Source organism: Vigna unguiculata, chromosome 9, assembly GCF_037176805.1.
Source record: "Vigna unguiculata cultivar grain cowpea cultivar isolate G323 ecotype 2 chromosome 9, ASM3717680v1, whole genome shotgun sequence".
NCBI classification, from domain to species: domain Eukaryota; kingdom Viridiplantae; phylum Streptophyta; class Magnoliopsida; order Fabales; family Fabaceae; genus Vigna; species Vigna unguiculata.
Genome location: NC_140800.1, coordinates 34,935,182 through 34,949,010, shown reverse-complemented (window position 1 = coordinate 34,949,010; position 13,829 = coordinate 34,935,182). Strand labels below are relative to the sequence as shown.

Genomic DNA, 13,829 nt, shown 5'->3' with positions numbered 1-13,829 from the left:
ATAATTCTCCGTTATACAAATATATACACTCAGTGTAAGTTTTCTCTATAGGTTGACGTCCATTGAACCTTCCATCAACAAACACTGGGAAAATCTATTAATTCCTGTAATTTCAGTGAAAGGAAGGGAGAGTGATACAGACTTTTGGGGCACGCAGATGAACCACGAGGTATAAGCCTTGTCCACTACAATAGAGAGTTCGTTAGGTCAAATCTTTTGCCACCGGGACACGAATTAGGATACAACTCACATCTGATTGTATGTTGCACTAATTCTTACGCACGTCCAACAGCAGCAACACAATTTTCCCTTAGACAACCGTAGTTTCAACTCAGTACCAAAGGAATCTAAAAGCATGGTTGTATTGCCGTTTGAAAGCTTCCAAAAATACATTTACCATTAAAAAAAAATACATAGTCTATCGTTCTTCTCCAAAAGTAAATTCAATATATAAGGAACAATAATCCAAACATGCCATAAACGATTAAAGCATATACGGTGGTAATTTCACCCGTGCAGTTTGCTTAAACTTGTAAGAAGAACCTTTTCGACACAATCGCTCAACAATCTTTTCCTGTACGTATATCCAGCAAGTTACAGACATTATCACAAAAATACAAAAGAAATTCACTTCCTCAAAATTCTTGTTTTGACACCGCCTGAAATATATTAAACAAAGTAAGATAAGACTAAAAACATGCAGCTGAAAGTACTATAATAAGAGAAATAAGAATGCAATGTCGACCTAGATCATTAATTCCCCTTCCAAGCACCCCGCCCCACCTTAAAAAAAATGGAGGAAAAAAGAATCCTCCACATACCTTCAATTTGCTCAAATTCAATCTGCTTAACCAAGTCGGATGATGCATTATACTCAAACCTAAAAAGGAATTACGAAGCATGTATTTAGTGCTAGATTAAAGTCAAGAGAATTTCGTAATAATGATTGAAAACAATACTCCACAGAATTTACAACAACGACATTGTAAAGAAGACCATACAAAACATTAATCAAACATGTTGGGTTAACGTAATATATTTGGTTTGGGAAAACCACATCTCATGAACACATTTTAGTCCTTGATTGTTAGCTTCGAAATACAGTATGGACCATGTCTATAAACAACAAACAACTCACTAGAAACAATTTAAAACTTGGGGTTAGAAAATGTTAAAGAAAGGGCATACGACATACACATAAAAAAACACATAACCAGGTTATAAACAGAAAAGAAAAACATGTCAACTGCTTATTGTCTTACATAACTAAAAGTGAGACACTCAACAGAAAAGTAAAACAGAGAGACAACAGAAAAGGGATCAGGGAATGCAGTCATGTTGCAGACATCTGCAATACAGGTCTACACTGCGTATACCCAGGGGTGACGTTTTCATGTTTATCGGGACCTATCTTGTGAGTATTAGGACTTCAGAAATGGGATACTGATCTTAATAGCAGTCAAGGGTCTAACGAATTACTTAGAATTCCCATTGGCAATGGACCATAATTCTCATACATAATCAATAAATTTATACAGCTGCCACAGACACACCAGATATCATCGTACATAACCAAGATAGACAAAGATGAAATACTGGGATGGTACAGAAAATGGATTAACTTCTTATAATCTCTAAGTGTTTTCAATGTTTTATAGTGTAAAACTTCAATCAGTAATCCACACAGAAGAATGCAGCTCAACTAAGTAGCATGAAATGTAACAAGATTTGCTGAAACAAGGAAAAAAATTCTTTTAACTTTCCAAAGCTAATTTGTAAGCATACCATCTCTATTTAGACCATGAATTTGAAAATGAAGGATCACCAACAAAGTCAATTGTTTGCTAGCATGTATATACAAAATTTCTAAACACATTCTGTAAAAATTCCCAGGGACCCACTGTAGATCGTGTAAACAATCACATACAAGTACAATTACAAAGGATGGAGCAATGTAAGAGCGAGCAATAGGTGTAAACTCCAAGTACCTATTGGAAGAAACGACCTCAGGTTCATAAGCTTCAACAAAGGCAGTGATGATTTCATTCTTTCTAGCGCTAGCTATGAGCAAATCATACTCTGTCGGAATTATAACTATAAGAAAGTTATCAGTTAACTCACTGACACAAATTTTCTCAACCGCCGCAAGGGCTATCCTCCGTCTGAGGGAATCAGTTGCAGGGTCAATTAGGTAAACCGCAAAATCCGTAATCATCAGATATCGATATTTCATCTTCCCAGAACCAGTGAACTTCAAAACTTTATCTGCAAATAGAACAATCTGATCACCTGAAAACAGAACGCCACACAACATTTAAGATTTTCACAAATTACTCTGTGTCTGTTTTTCTTCTATAACAATACATACGAGTTTCATGAATTGTAACGCGTTATTAACATTACAACAACCGCACTCTTCAATTTCATAAATAAGATGCATATTAAAATAACGGGTATAAGAGTGATAGAAATTATTTTTTATTTTGAAAAAAGAAAGTGAGGTTTATCACAGGGAAGCTTCAACCTTGCTTGTATAGAAGCTTCATCACGTTGGGGTGAGAACGGATGTCGATGTAGTCCCGTTTACGGATCTTCTCTTCCGGTTCCTCTTGTTGAACCTGAGAGGATTCATCCCCTGGAGCGTCTTCGTTTTTGGAATCGTCGATCTGATCCCCTTCCGACATCCTCCACCGTGTTAGCCAAATCAGAAAGAAAGGTTGAGATTGGAAGAGTGGTTACGAGTTATGAGTTGAGATCAATGAGTCAACTCGCCCGCGTTGAGCCGTGTGTTGGTCCAGTGGACCCCATCCAGCTGGCTCTCGTTCATTATTTCTAGCGTTCTCACCTTCGTATAGTCCAATTCCACTTTTTTTTTTTTTTTTATTTACCTTCATAATATTGATAATTAATTATTACTTTATTCTAGTTATAAAAATACAAACATCTCATTGCCAGAAAAAAATACCCAGTTTTCTCCTTGTCACCTTCCGCGGTTTGATTCTACTTCCTGTCCAAATCCACTGATTTGTGAGATAGAAGTTTCTAGAATAACATATCGATAAGGCAGAAAATTAGAGCACATGTTTTGTAATTATTCAACTATCATATATATAAAGAAAAGTAGACAATGATGTATGAAATTAATTGAATTAATTAACGTGTACCGTTTTATTGTACATAATGGAATTATAATAAAAGCATATCTTAATTATTTTAAAAGTATTAAATCATGTTTAATATTTTATTTTTAACCTAATGGTATTTATTCCTTACTTTTTCTATGGTACATGCATCTATTAACAAAATTCAATTATGCAGGCGCACACATAAACCTAATAATGCTTTAATAATTATGTGGAGTTGGTGGTATGGTAAAGTAGATTTCTTGCTCTAACTTTTGATTAATAACTAATGAAAAAAATAGGAATGCATTAAGAGGAAAAGGAACACGGTTAGAATATATTGATTGAGGAATAATAGGATAGGATCGGAAAGAAAGATGGTTTGTTTTAGGTGCCACTTTTTGACCTGGGTGGGAAAAAGGAGTGGATTTCGTACAAAAAACGCTAAGTAGGGACCCACGACCGTTCGCTTATGCTTCCTTCATGCGTCTTCGAATGACGAGATGGTCGAAAGGAGAAAAATATGGAAAAGAGGGTAATGGTTTGAGTAAAAGGAAAATTAAGGAAAGTGTTAATATTATTTTTGCTAATAAAAAAAAAGTTGTGAAGATGTCTGTCCATAATAACAAAATTATTTATGCATGTTTTTTGTAATAATAATAATTCTTTTTAATTTTAATTAAAAATAATCTTAATTATTAATAATCATAAAAACTTTTTATTTTAATTTTTCTTGTTACCTACTTTTTTCATTTTTCTTATGTCTTCGAAAGAGAAGATAGGATGGGAAAGTAAAATTAATAATAATTGAGAAAAAGAAAGAATAATTATAGCGATAAAAAGAAAAATAAGGGCGGGAGAGGAGAAAGAATTGTAAAAAGGAAAGGGGAAGGAAGAAGGCAAGAGGGAGTGGATCGATTCCTATCAGCTGCACCAGACATTTATAAAAGCACTTTTCCATCCCCAAATCCCTCACAATCTTCCATTTTTGCCTTTCTCTCTCCTTCGCCACACAAAAAATAATACAAAACAAAAAGAAAAGAAAAAACTAGAATAAGAATAAGGAGAAGGTAGAGTAATCACGTCTATCTACCGAGATCTATTCCTCTGTTTATGTTTTGTTGCGTTGTGGCTAATTAATTTCTCATCTGATTTTCGATTTCGGTTAGGTTTTCGTGATGGCGTCGAAGCGGATCTTGAAGGAACTTAAGGATCTCCAGAAGGATCCACCAACCTCTTGCAGCGCCGGTATTTTTTTTTATTTAATTTGTTTTTTCGTTTTGTTTTGTAAGTTTGGTTTCGATGAAAGAACTTTATACGATCGCTGATTCTATATCGTTGAATGATCGTGTGTGGTATTTTCGAAATTAGCATAGTAGTTTACCCGTTCGTAGATTGTTGTTACTGTATGGTAACAGTGATCTAGGCATGATTTGGGGCTTCTGACAATGAATCGATTGTGCTCATATTTTGGTATTAACTAAAATTTTTATACATGTATTTGGGACGCTTATGATGATCGGGTGGTGCTGTGTGGACGTTCAACAATTTTTTGTTATTGTTATAGTACATTTTAGGGATGTGTGATATTCTTTTTCGTTGGAACGGATTCTGTACGTGTTTTAAGCTTTAAAAAAAAATTACCTGATAAATGATGATATCATTTTCTGGACGATGCCTCTGTTACCCGATGCCTTGCTGTGTGTTTCATGGTTAAATTTGCAATAAGGAACTGGTTTACCTGCAGTTGAGGACAGCGATTGTACATGTTGTTCCTCTCTGAGTATTACCCAACAATTGGTGTGATCATAAGTATTCATGACCCTTATTCCTCGTTTTGGATCGCTGCTTGTGTTATTGTCCAACCTGATTGAAGGGGTGATCCAAACTAATTTCTCTGCTAGGTTACGTAAAATCTTTTTAAGATAGTCATATGACCTATACCTTTATTGCCAATTTGACGATTAATGGTATATTATTATGACGAGATTAATTGGTTTATTTCGAAGACGTGTAATTTTGCTGTTTCCTATTCACATGGAGTTATAAAATTAAATATAGTTGGATAAACCTGTTGGAAATTCGCTTTAGGACTTAGGAATCGATTGAACGCCTGAGATGTGCTTGTATATTGGGCCTTAGGGATGTGTTCAATCTAGCTATGTGTTGTTATCATTTAGAAAAACTTGGTGCTTATCCCACATTTGTCGTTTGTTTTTTAAAATATTGCAGGACCTGTTGCTGAAGACATGTTTCACTGGCAAGCAACAATTATGGGTCCTCCAGACAGTCCTTATGCTGGAGGTGTTTTCCTCGTGACTATTCATTTTCCTCCAGACTATCCCTTCAAGCCACCCAAGGTTTGTATATATGAGATGTCTATTTCTATAATATTTCTATATTTCCTTTAATTCTGTACCGGTTGTGTTTTAAATAATGCGATAGTACATTTTTCCCACTTGTTTAGCTTGTTTGGAGATTTTATGTTCTAAGGGAGCCTTTTTAACAGTGAATGCTTCCATGGAACTCTTATTTCTTACCAAGAATTAAATCTATTGCTTGTTCTCAATTTTCAAAATAGTACAAATTCTAGCGATTACATTGTTGAAAATTTTAATGAGAATTCTGTTTTGTGAATATAAAACATTCTGTGTTGTATAGCGTCATGAGTCCTGTGCGGTACAAGGCCTTCAGTTTATCTTGTGTATACTCATGGATTGTGAATGCCTTTCAGGTTGCATTCAGGACGAAGGTATTTCACCCAAATATTAATAGCAATGGAAGCATTTGCCTTGACATCTTGAAGGAACAGTGGAGCCCTGCCCTAACTATTTCCAAGGTTTGTTTCTTCTTGGTTTTACATAATAAGTTATTCCTTAAACTATGTTTTGATCATTCTTCCTACTTCGAAAAGTTGCTCATACTTAGATGTGTTCGCTGCTTTATTGGCACATGATCCTAATACTTGTATTCAATTTCTATATACAATATTAAAGTTGCTTTTAAGCTATGATCCTATATCTGTCTACGGTATCATTAAAGATGTTTGACCTCAATATTTGTTAATATTATAGTCATTTTTTGTGGAACGATGTAAACTAATTTTGCTAATGAAAAATTAAAATATTTGTATTTCTTTACAATGAAGTCCGAATAGACGTTTTAAGTTTGGAATTATGTTGTCAATTGAGTAATTCTCATGGAAGGAACGGCCATATATAGCTTGATGGTTGATTCTTTTAAGCAGCCAAGCAGTTGTTTGGCTCTTGTAGTTGGGGTTTTAAGCCGTCACCGTTCCAATTACTTGTTGTTTGGAAGAGACTATGTCCAATTACTTGTTTGGAAGAGACTATGTCCAATTACAACTAAGCATCGTTTACTTTGTCTTTGCCGTGTTTAGGTGTTGCTCTCAATTTGTTCCCTGTTGACGGACCCCAATCCTGATGACCCTTTGGTTCCCGAGATCGCCCACATGTACAAGACAGATAGGACTAAGTACGAGTCAACTGCGAGAAGCTGGACCCAGAAATATGCTATGGGTTAAGTGACCTGTGGTATGTGTGATGGAGAGAGCCTTTCTACTTCCAATGTTTAGGCCTCTCAGCCCTTGTATGAATATTTGTTGTTTTCGATTATGATTAAGGCCCCTCCATTTGAAGATGAAAGGGGGAAAACGTTTATACTACTCTTGGTTTTCAAATGGTAATTTAGAACAGTGAAATGTGGCCCAAATCAAATGTTATTCTCAAATTTATAAACCTTCTACTGGTGCCATTGCATGTTTATTATTTTTTCCCTTTCAATTGAAGAGTTTCTCATTACATGTTAGTTTTCTCATCTAGCGCAGATCGATGTAAAAAGTCTTAAGTGAGGAAGGTTTTTTTTAAAATAAAGTCAAAAATTACCATCGCTCAATAATGAGATCATCAGGAGGATAAATTATCGTAAGCTATGTATTATAACACCTTACTCCTATAATTATTTATTATACGAACTTGGTACTTCTCTTTCGAAAAATGAACATTAACTTGTCTTATTTTGTTGGGGGAAAAATGCATTTAGTGGCATTTATGATCATTGTAATTTTAAATAAACATTTATCTCCCTTATATTTTAATGAAATAATATTTCCATTCCCCTCATGATTAGATATGTAATCAACTTTTATTTATAGCAAATAATACTCCCATTTTAATTTTATATTTTTATTGAAGTGATATTTTTCTTATTTTATCTAAGGCTTTCGTATTGATTAAAATTTAAATTTAAATAAAATATTATGCAAAATATTTTTAAAAAAAATATAAAAGTGAAGTATTTAACAAATTTATACAAATATGAGAAATTAATAGGAAATTGTTTATTAAGAAAAATAAAGATGGATATTTATTTGAAAGTGATAGATATGTCATTAAGTGTGTCCGCTTATATATGACTGCACCTGGGTAAATTTTTCATTGTTACCTTGGCCGGAGTAAAAGTTTAAACCGGTTGGTTTATATACTAGCAATGGCAAAAGGCGTAATTTGGTGCCTATACATGATGTCTATTTCTCACGATGTTCTTACGATCTCCTTAGCTTTATATCACTTTTCTTTTAAACTTAAAAGAGGGTGTGGACGCTTTCTTTTTAGTTGGAGTATATGCATCAACTAATTATAGAAGAAGGATTCTTTCTAAGGAGTTCAATTATTTATCCATCATAAATCATATACTTGGCATCGACGACTTCAATGTGTTACGTTTTTATAGGGGTATAAAATAGCAGGTCAACCATATAGTAGATCTATAATTAAATTTAATGAATGATAGATGGTATGAACTACTACAATGCACAATTTAATTGAATCAACAAAAAAAAAAGTTGACATAAAATAAATGAGAGGCTTAATACAGTTCTTATAATACAAAATTATTTCATCTTTGATAGAGTCGTTTATAATGCAAAACTATTTAATTTTTGACAAAAAGTTACATGGTATGCTGGTCAAAACGCGTCTAAATTATTGTCATAATTTTTACGTTAGATATCTTTTAATTTTTTTTTTCTTTTGAGTTTCTCTCTATGTGGACAGAACATAGTAGATGAAGTTGAAAGTAATTTGAATCAAATCTAAGCTTATATTGAAAAATCAGATTACGGTGATGATATTACAATGAAAAAAAAAAAAACTAGTAATGATAGAGTTAAATACAATACACATCAGTCATATTAAGAGGAATTTTAATAGCGTGGAGGGAAATAAATATATCAAGTTCTTTCATCCTTGGGTTAGAATTAGGTCTAACATACACTTTTTTTTTTCTTAAAACATAATGATAATTTGTTTATTAATAAGGTTGAGATTGAGACATCGATAAAAAAAAATTCTATTTATTTATTTATTATTATTATTTTCTACAATATGCTTAAATTTAAAGGAAAAATTATACAATGATATCTAATTATAATTAAAATATATATATATATATATATATATATATATATATATATATATATTTATTTATTTACAGTTTCTCTCTCATATACTGGTTTTCAAATCGGTGGAGGAAAAATGTTATAGATAGGGTTCACTTGGACTGTTAGGGTAAATAGAATGTAACTCTGATTTGTTCTTCGATGACAATCGGCGCGTTTGGAGCAGAGAGAAAAATAATAGTAGAGTTTCTCATTCCCTGAAATGTTACAGAATTATTCACTACATTGGTTTGCCATGCATTCCCAGGGAAAACAACGTCGGCGAAGAAGGGATCACGCATGTTGGGAGCAACCATCTATGATAAGGTTATAAAATTTTGTTTTTCACACACAATCATAAAATAGGAAAGTGAGACAAATATCACATAAAAAATACAACATATCATAATAAGATAAAATGAAATAAAAATTCTCCCAAATCCATAAAACTGGATTTTATTATACTTTATAAAGATATTGATTAATTTTGTAGTGACTAGTCAAGATAAATGAGTTCATGGCCAACAAGGTAACTCAAGAACATATCATCTTGAGTAATATTAACTCGTTTAAATGCTCAAGGTCATACCTCCAACTACAATAGTCAAATCTTTATTTATCATAAATTTTATTTCAATATTAAACCATATAATTATATAAATAAATAAATAGATAAATATAATAAATGAATAATTAAAATAAATAAAAATAAATAAAAAGGACCAGTACGTAACTGGAGATAAATATAAATAAGTAAATGAGAGTAAATATAAATTGAGTAAATAGGATCAGTGCATAATTAAAGATGAATATAAATAAATAAAAATTAGGATAAGGATAGGGACATCTCACTTATAGAGATCAAAATAATTATGAACAGATAAAAATAATTAAAGTAAAAAAAATAAAATGATAAATGTCTCCTCCTTTTATGTTTCTCTTTTTTTTTTGTTCTCAATGTCTTTCTTCTCTTTCCTATTTCATTTACCTCATCCTATCTATACTATCATATGTAATCATTGCTTTAATTTAAATTGAACTCAATTTCTTTTGGTTTTGCTGCTTCCATTTGAAAGGAATTACTCGTTCCTGGATTTTTTTTTTCTCTTTATAGTGAAATGATAGAATTTCATTTAATGTTACTTTATCCTTTCATTTCCTTTTTTTATATAATAATAGTTTCTCTGACGTCATATGGTTACCATTTTTTTTTCTATCCTTTTGCTTTAATGTACAATAGAAAATACCTTTGTTTGAAATTTTTGTACGATAATAAGTACTTAAAAAGTGATTTTAATACTAATTCAATTGTATAAATCTTATAGCTCTTTTAATTTGAAAATTAGTCGTATCGAATATGAAAATATATATTTTATATATAAGTGATTTTTTCAAAAAATCTAATTAATCTTATTAGGATATATTTTAATTTTTTCTTAATAATTCTAACATTATACAAAAAAGAGAATTTTAATTAAATATAATTTCCTAACATAAAATATTCTTACTAATATATATATATATATATATATATATATATATATATATATTATTTTATTTGGATGTTACAAGACATGTGAAAAATCATCTCTAACATGCTTTTTTTTCCATTACCATATGCTCTATTGTGCACAATATCACTAATCTTCTTAACTTATTGGTTGAAAATTATGATAATTGTAACATCCTTACTTTTAATAAACTATATTATTTGTTTTAAATAAAACACTTACAAAATCTTCTATTTTTACTAATGTTTTGTATTTTATTATGATTTAATTTAAACATTAAAAATATATTTTATCATGGTGCAGTTTTTACTTATTGAAAATAACAATAACAATAAGAAGAAAATAAAACTAATAAAAAAAATATATTAGGTAAAAATATATTAATTAAAATATTATTAAATAGGTGTGTATTAAAAAATCTTCTAAAGAGATAAGATATGGAGAGAAGATAAGAAGAAAAGAAATAAAAAAAATAAAAACAAAGAAATAAAGAAAAAGAAAGAAAAAGAAAGAAGATAATGAGATTTAAAGGAGTTTTATCTTAATACATGGAACATAAGAATAATTAGAAGTGATAACCTTCCATTTAATGCATCCATTCATTACTTGCACAAGTTGGCACATGCATGACTTGTAAATGGATGAAAGAAATGGATGATGAAAGAAAGATGACCTAAAATTACTTCATTCACATGTATTACATGGATTACTTTGGAAGGTTTTGGCTAACCTTTCATTAATGAAATAAATCTTATCCTAACCTATAAATACATGGAAGAAATGTAGAAAGAGTGAAGGTGAGTTACCTAAGAAAGTAAGAAAGTAAGAAAGTGAGAAAGTGAGAAAAAAAGGAGAGAAAGAAAGAAAAGAGAGGAAGAGAAAGAAAAAATAGAGAGAAAGTTTAGAGTAAAAGATTCAAAGAGATCTTAGTTCTTCTCTTCAAATATTATTAGTGTGCCCTTTAATAAGGTAAGTGGGGAGTGAGGTTAAACTCTTTTTATATTAATCTTGATAAACTCATAGGTGTTATATTAATTTTTTACTTATTTTGAATCATATATTATTTTATTTACTTTCATTTAACTTATTTTCATTTACTATCCTCTTTATATTTTATTTAATTTATCTCCAGTTATGTACTGATTTGTTCCTTTATTTTATTTAATTTATCTTTAGTTATGCATTGATCCTGTTTGTTTAATTTATCTCCAGTTATTTACTAGTTCTGGTCCTGTTTATTTATCTTATTTAATTTCCAGTCATGCACTAGTCCTATTTATTTATTTTCTTTAATTCATCTTTAGTTATGCACTGATCCTATTTATTTATTTTATTTAATTGGTCTTATTTAACAAGATGAATACAATTTTATTTTTGCAGTTTTTTTCACATATAAATAGATGATTTCTAGTTATGAATCCAAACAAATTATTATAATTCATAAGGATTATAGTGCAAATAAAATTGAAAATTTTAGATTTGTTGTTTTAACTAACTTTAAATATATGATTATTTCTAAGATTTTAACTGATGTATTAACTACTGTCATACGGAGGCTTGTATATCCTCTCCAAAAAGATATCATTCCTATGAGAAACTTGATCGATAACATTGACACATTTTCATTAGTTATAAATCTTTTTGACAAAAAGTGTCATTTTAACAACATAACATAACACTTGAAATTGATATTAACAAAGCTTTTAACGTTATTGATTAAACATTTCTCAATTATATGTTGAAAGCATATGTTTGTAGTTGATGATAAGTATACCTATAGGGTGATATGACCAAAGAAATATAAATTTTCTTTGCATATATTGACCAAACTGATATTGATGTTATAGCGGCAATATGAAGACTCAAATCTAGGGATGAAAATGCAGGACGGATTAGGTGGACCGGTCCGCAGGCCTACAATGAAAAGCGAGGGACAAACTGAGTATTTGAACTTTCTGACCTGTATAAGCCCGCCCCACATAACTCATAGTTGGCACGGGCTTGGGATGAGGTGGGGTGGGTTAGCCTACACACTATATTAATTTTCCTCTTTTGATTCTACGATCCTTAACCTAAAGCTAAAAATATTAATAAAATGAAGCAAATACTTGTGAAGGAAGAAACGTCAAAAGTAAGAATGGTGATGACAACACATTTGTGAAGAGATTTAAAGTAGACATTGCTACAATATGCACCGGTGAGTGACTTAAGATCAAGCCTTTAAGATAATTTATCTTTGTGATATTACATCATTTATTCACTAATATGTATGAAGATCAATCACAATAATTTCAAACCAATATTAAATATATTTCTACCCATTAATATTTCAATTCTCTTTTTCTTTTAGTATGTATGAATTTCTTTATAGTCTTAGTCAAAATTTCTCTATCTTACTTTTTTCCTTTATCTTAATATATATATATATATATATATATATATATATATATATATATATATATATATATATATTACATGTGGAAGTTTGTTACTTTAAATGGATGTCGAATTATGAAAGTACGAAAGTTGAAATTTGGAAGTAATTTTGGAAGTGTGATCTTTGTTACTTTATTCAAATGGTTAAAGCATAATTTTGGAATTTGAAAATTTTTTAGAAATGTAAAAGTAATCTTGGCGATGAAGAAAGAAATAAAAAAGAAAATAAAACAATTGATTCCTTATCCTCGTCAAATTTCTTCTTGTAAAAATGATTAGATTATTAATTTGGGAACAGGATTTCTGAAACAGGAATAACATTTCTTCCACAAAATTTTACGGAACAGAATTTCATGAATGAAATTTTCAAAATAAAATTTCCAAAACGTGTGAAATATATTTCGAAATACATTTTTGGGAATATATATATGGAAAACACAACGCATATAATATCTTCTGAAATGAATTTTTCAGAATATTTCTACATGAAATACGTCTTGAAAAGAATTTTCTGAGACATGAAATATTTTTTGGAAATGAGTTATTTTAGCATTTTCTCTCTTCTTCTTCCTCTGCATTAGAGATTTGGTAACAGTGGCGACAGCAGTTATGACAAGGACAATGGTGGTGTGGTGTGGTGTAAGGGTTAATGGTATTTGAGTAATTTTCTTCTTGGATTATGGGGTGCAAGGAGTCATTGCCCAGAAAAAACAATCTAATCAAATATGATCCAAAGACTTAAAAGAACCAATTTCTAATTAAGGCCCATCTCGTGGCACCAACTCCAATGAACTATTGCTTCATGCGTTTTGAAAATTCTATTCCGAAAATCATATTATGTAAATCTTGTCCTCAAAAATTTATTTCAAAAATCCTCTTTCGAAAATTTTGTTACAAAAATCACATTTTGGAAATCTTATTCCAGAAAGTTTCGAGGTGTAATCCGAAAATCACTTTTACGGAAAATGAAATGGTCATTTAGAAAAGAAAATGAGGAGGTGCAAACATTAAAAGGCTGAGTACAAAAATTAGTCTAAAATTAAAAAAAAAAAAATTTTTAATTAAAGAAGATAGGAGACAAAAACATATATTATCCTTTTTATTATTATTATTATTATGAAAAACTGTGAAATTATATTGAAAGAACGTACCTAACAGAGAGGACAATTAGTCCACAGCGCCCGTATTGAACTCTAGACATTTTACATTTTGTTTTTTTGGGCTGAACCTTTACATCTGCAGCAGGAAAAAGGCCATTGCTGCATGCACCCCATCAATTTCTTCCTGCTCTCCATTAATTTT

General features: G+C 30.6%; 2 protein-coding genes across 2 annotated transcripts; one reads left to right on the top strand and one right to left on the bottom strand.

Annotated features, from left to right (window-relative positions):
* Window positions 1–343: 343 nt before the first annotated feature.
* On the bottom strand, window positions 344–2,820 carry LOC114196067 (myosin heavy chain-like protein). Its single transcript, XM_028086571.2, has 4 exons — window positions 2,525–2,820; window positions 1,989–2,289; window positions 822–880; window positions 344–659 (listed from the first exon to the last, which is right to left on the bottom strand). The coding sequence occupies exons 1-4, from the start codon at window positions 2,682–2,684 to the stop codon at window positions 628–630; spliced, it is 552 nt and encodes a 183-aa protein (XP_027942372.1). The 5' UTR covers window positions 2,685–2,820; the 3' UTR covers window positions 344–627.
* Window positions 2,821–3,983: 1,163 nt separating this feature from the next.
* Window positions 3,984–6,943, top strand: LOC114163067 (ubiquitin-conjugating enzyme E2 28-like). Its single transcript, XM_028047128.2, has 5 exons — window positions 3,984–4,192; window positions 4,292–4,370; window positions 5,355–5,482; window positions 5,857–5,961; window positions 6,523–6,943. Exons 2-5 carry the CDS (start codon window positions 4,301–4,303, stop codon window positions 6,664–6,666), a joined length of 447 nt encoding a protein of 148 aa, XP_027902929.1. The 5' UTR covers window positions 3,984–4,192; window positions 4,292–4,300; the 3' UTR covers window positions 6,667–6,943.
* The last annotated feature ends 6,886 nt before the right edge of the window (window positions 6,944–13,829 follow it).

Coding starts and splice junctions, on each gene's coding strand:
- LOC114163067 (XM_028047128.2), top strand. CDS start 4,301: ATGGCGTCGAAGCGGATCTTGAAGGAACTTAAGGATCTCCAGAAGGAT. Junction 4,371..5,354: donor ACCAACCTCTTGCAGCGCCG/GTATTTTTTTTT, acceptor AAAATATTGCAG/GACCTGTTGCTGAAGACATG. Junction 5,962..6,522: donor CTGCCCTAACTATTTCCAAG/GTTTGTTTCTTC, acceptor TGCCGTGTTTAG/GTGTTGCTCTCAATTTGTTC.
- LOC114196067 (XM_028086571.2), bottom strand. CDS start 2,684: ATGTCGGAAGGGGATCAGATCGACGATTCCAAAAACGAAGACGCTCCA. Junction 881..1,988: donor GAGGTCGTTTCTTCCAATAG/GTACTTGGAGTT, acceptor ATTCCTTTTTAG/GTTTGAGTATAATGCATCAT. Junction 660..821: donor TGAATTTGAGCAAATTGAAG/GTATGTGGAGGA, acceptor AATATATTTCAG/GCGGTGTCAAAACAAGAATT.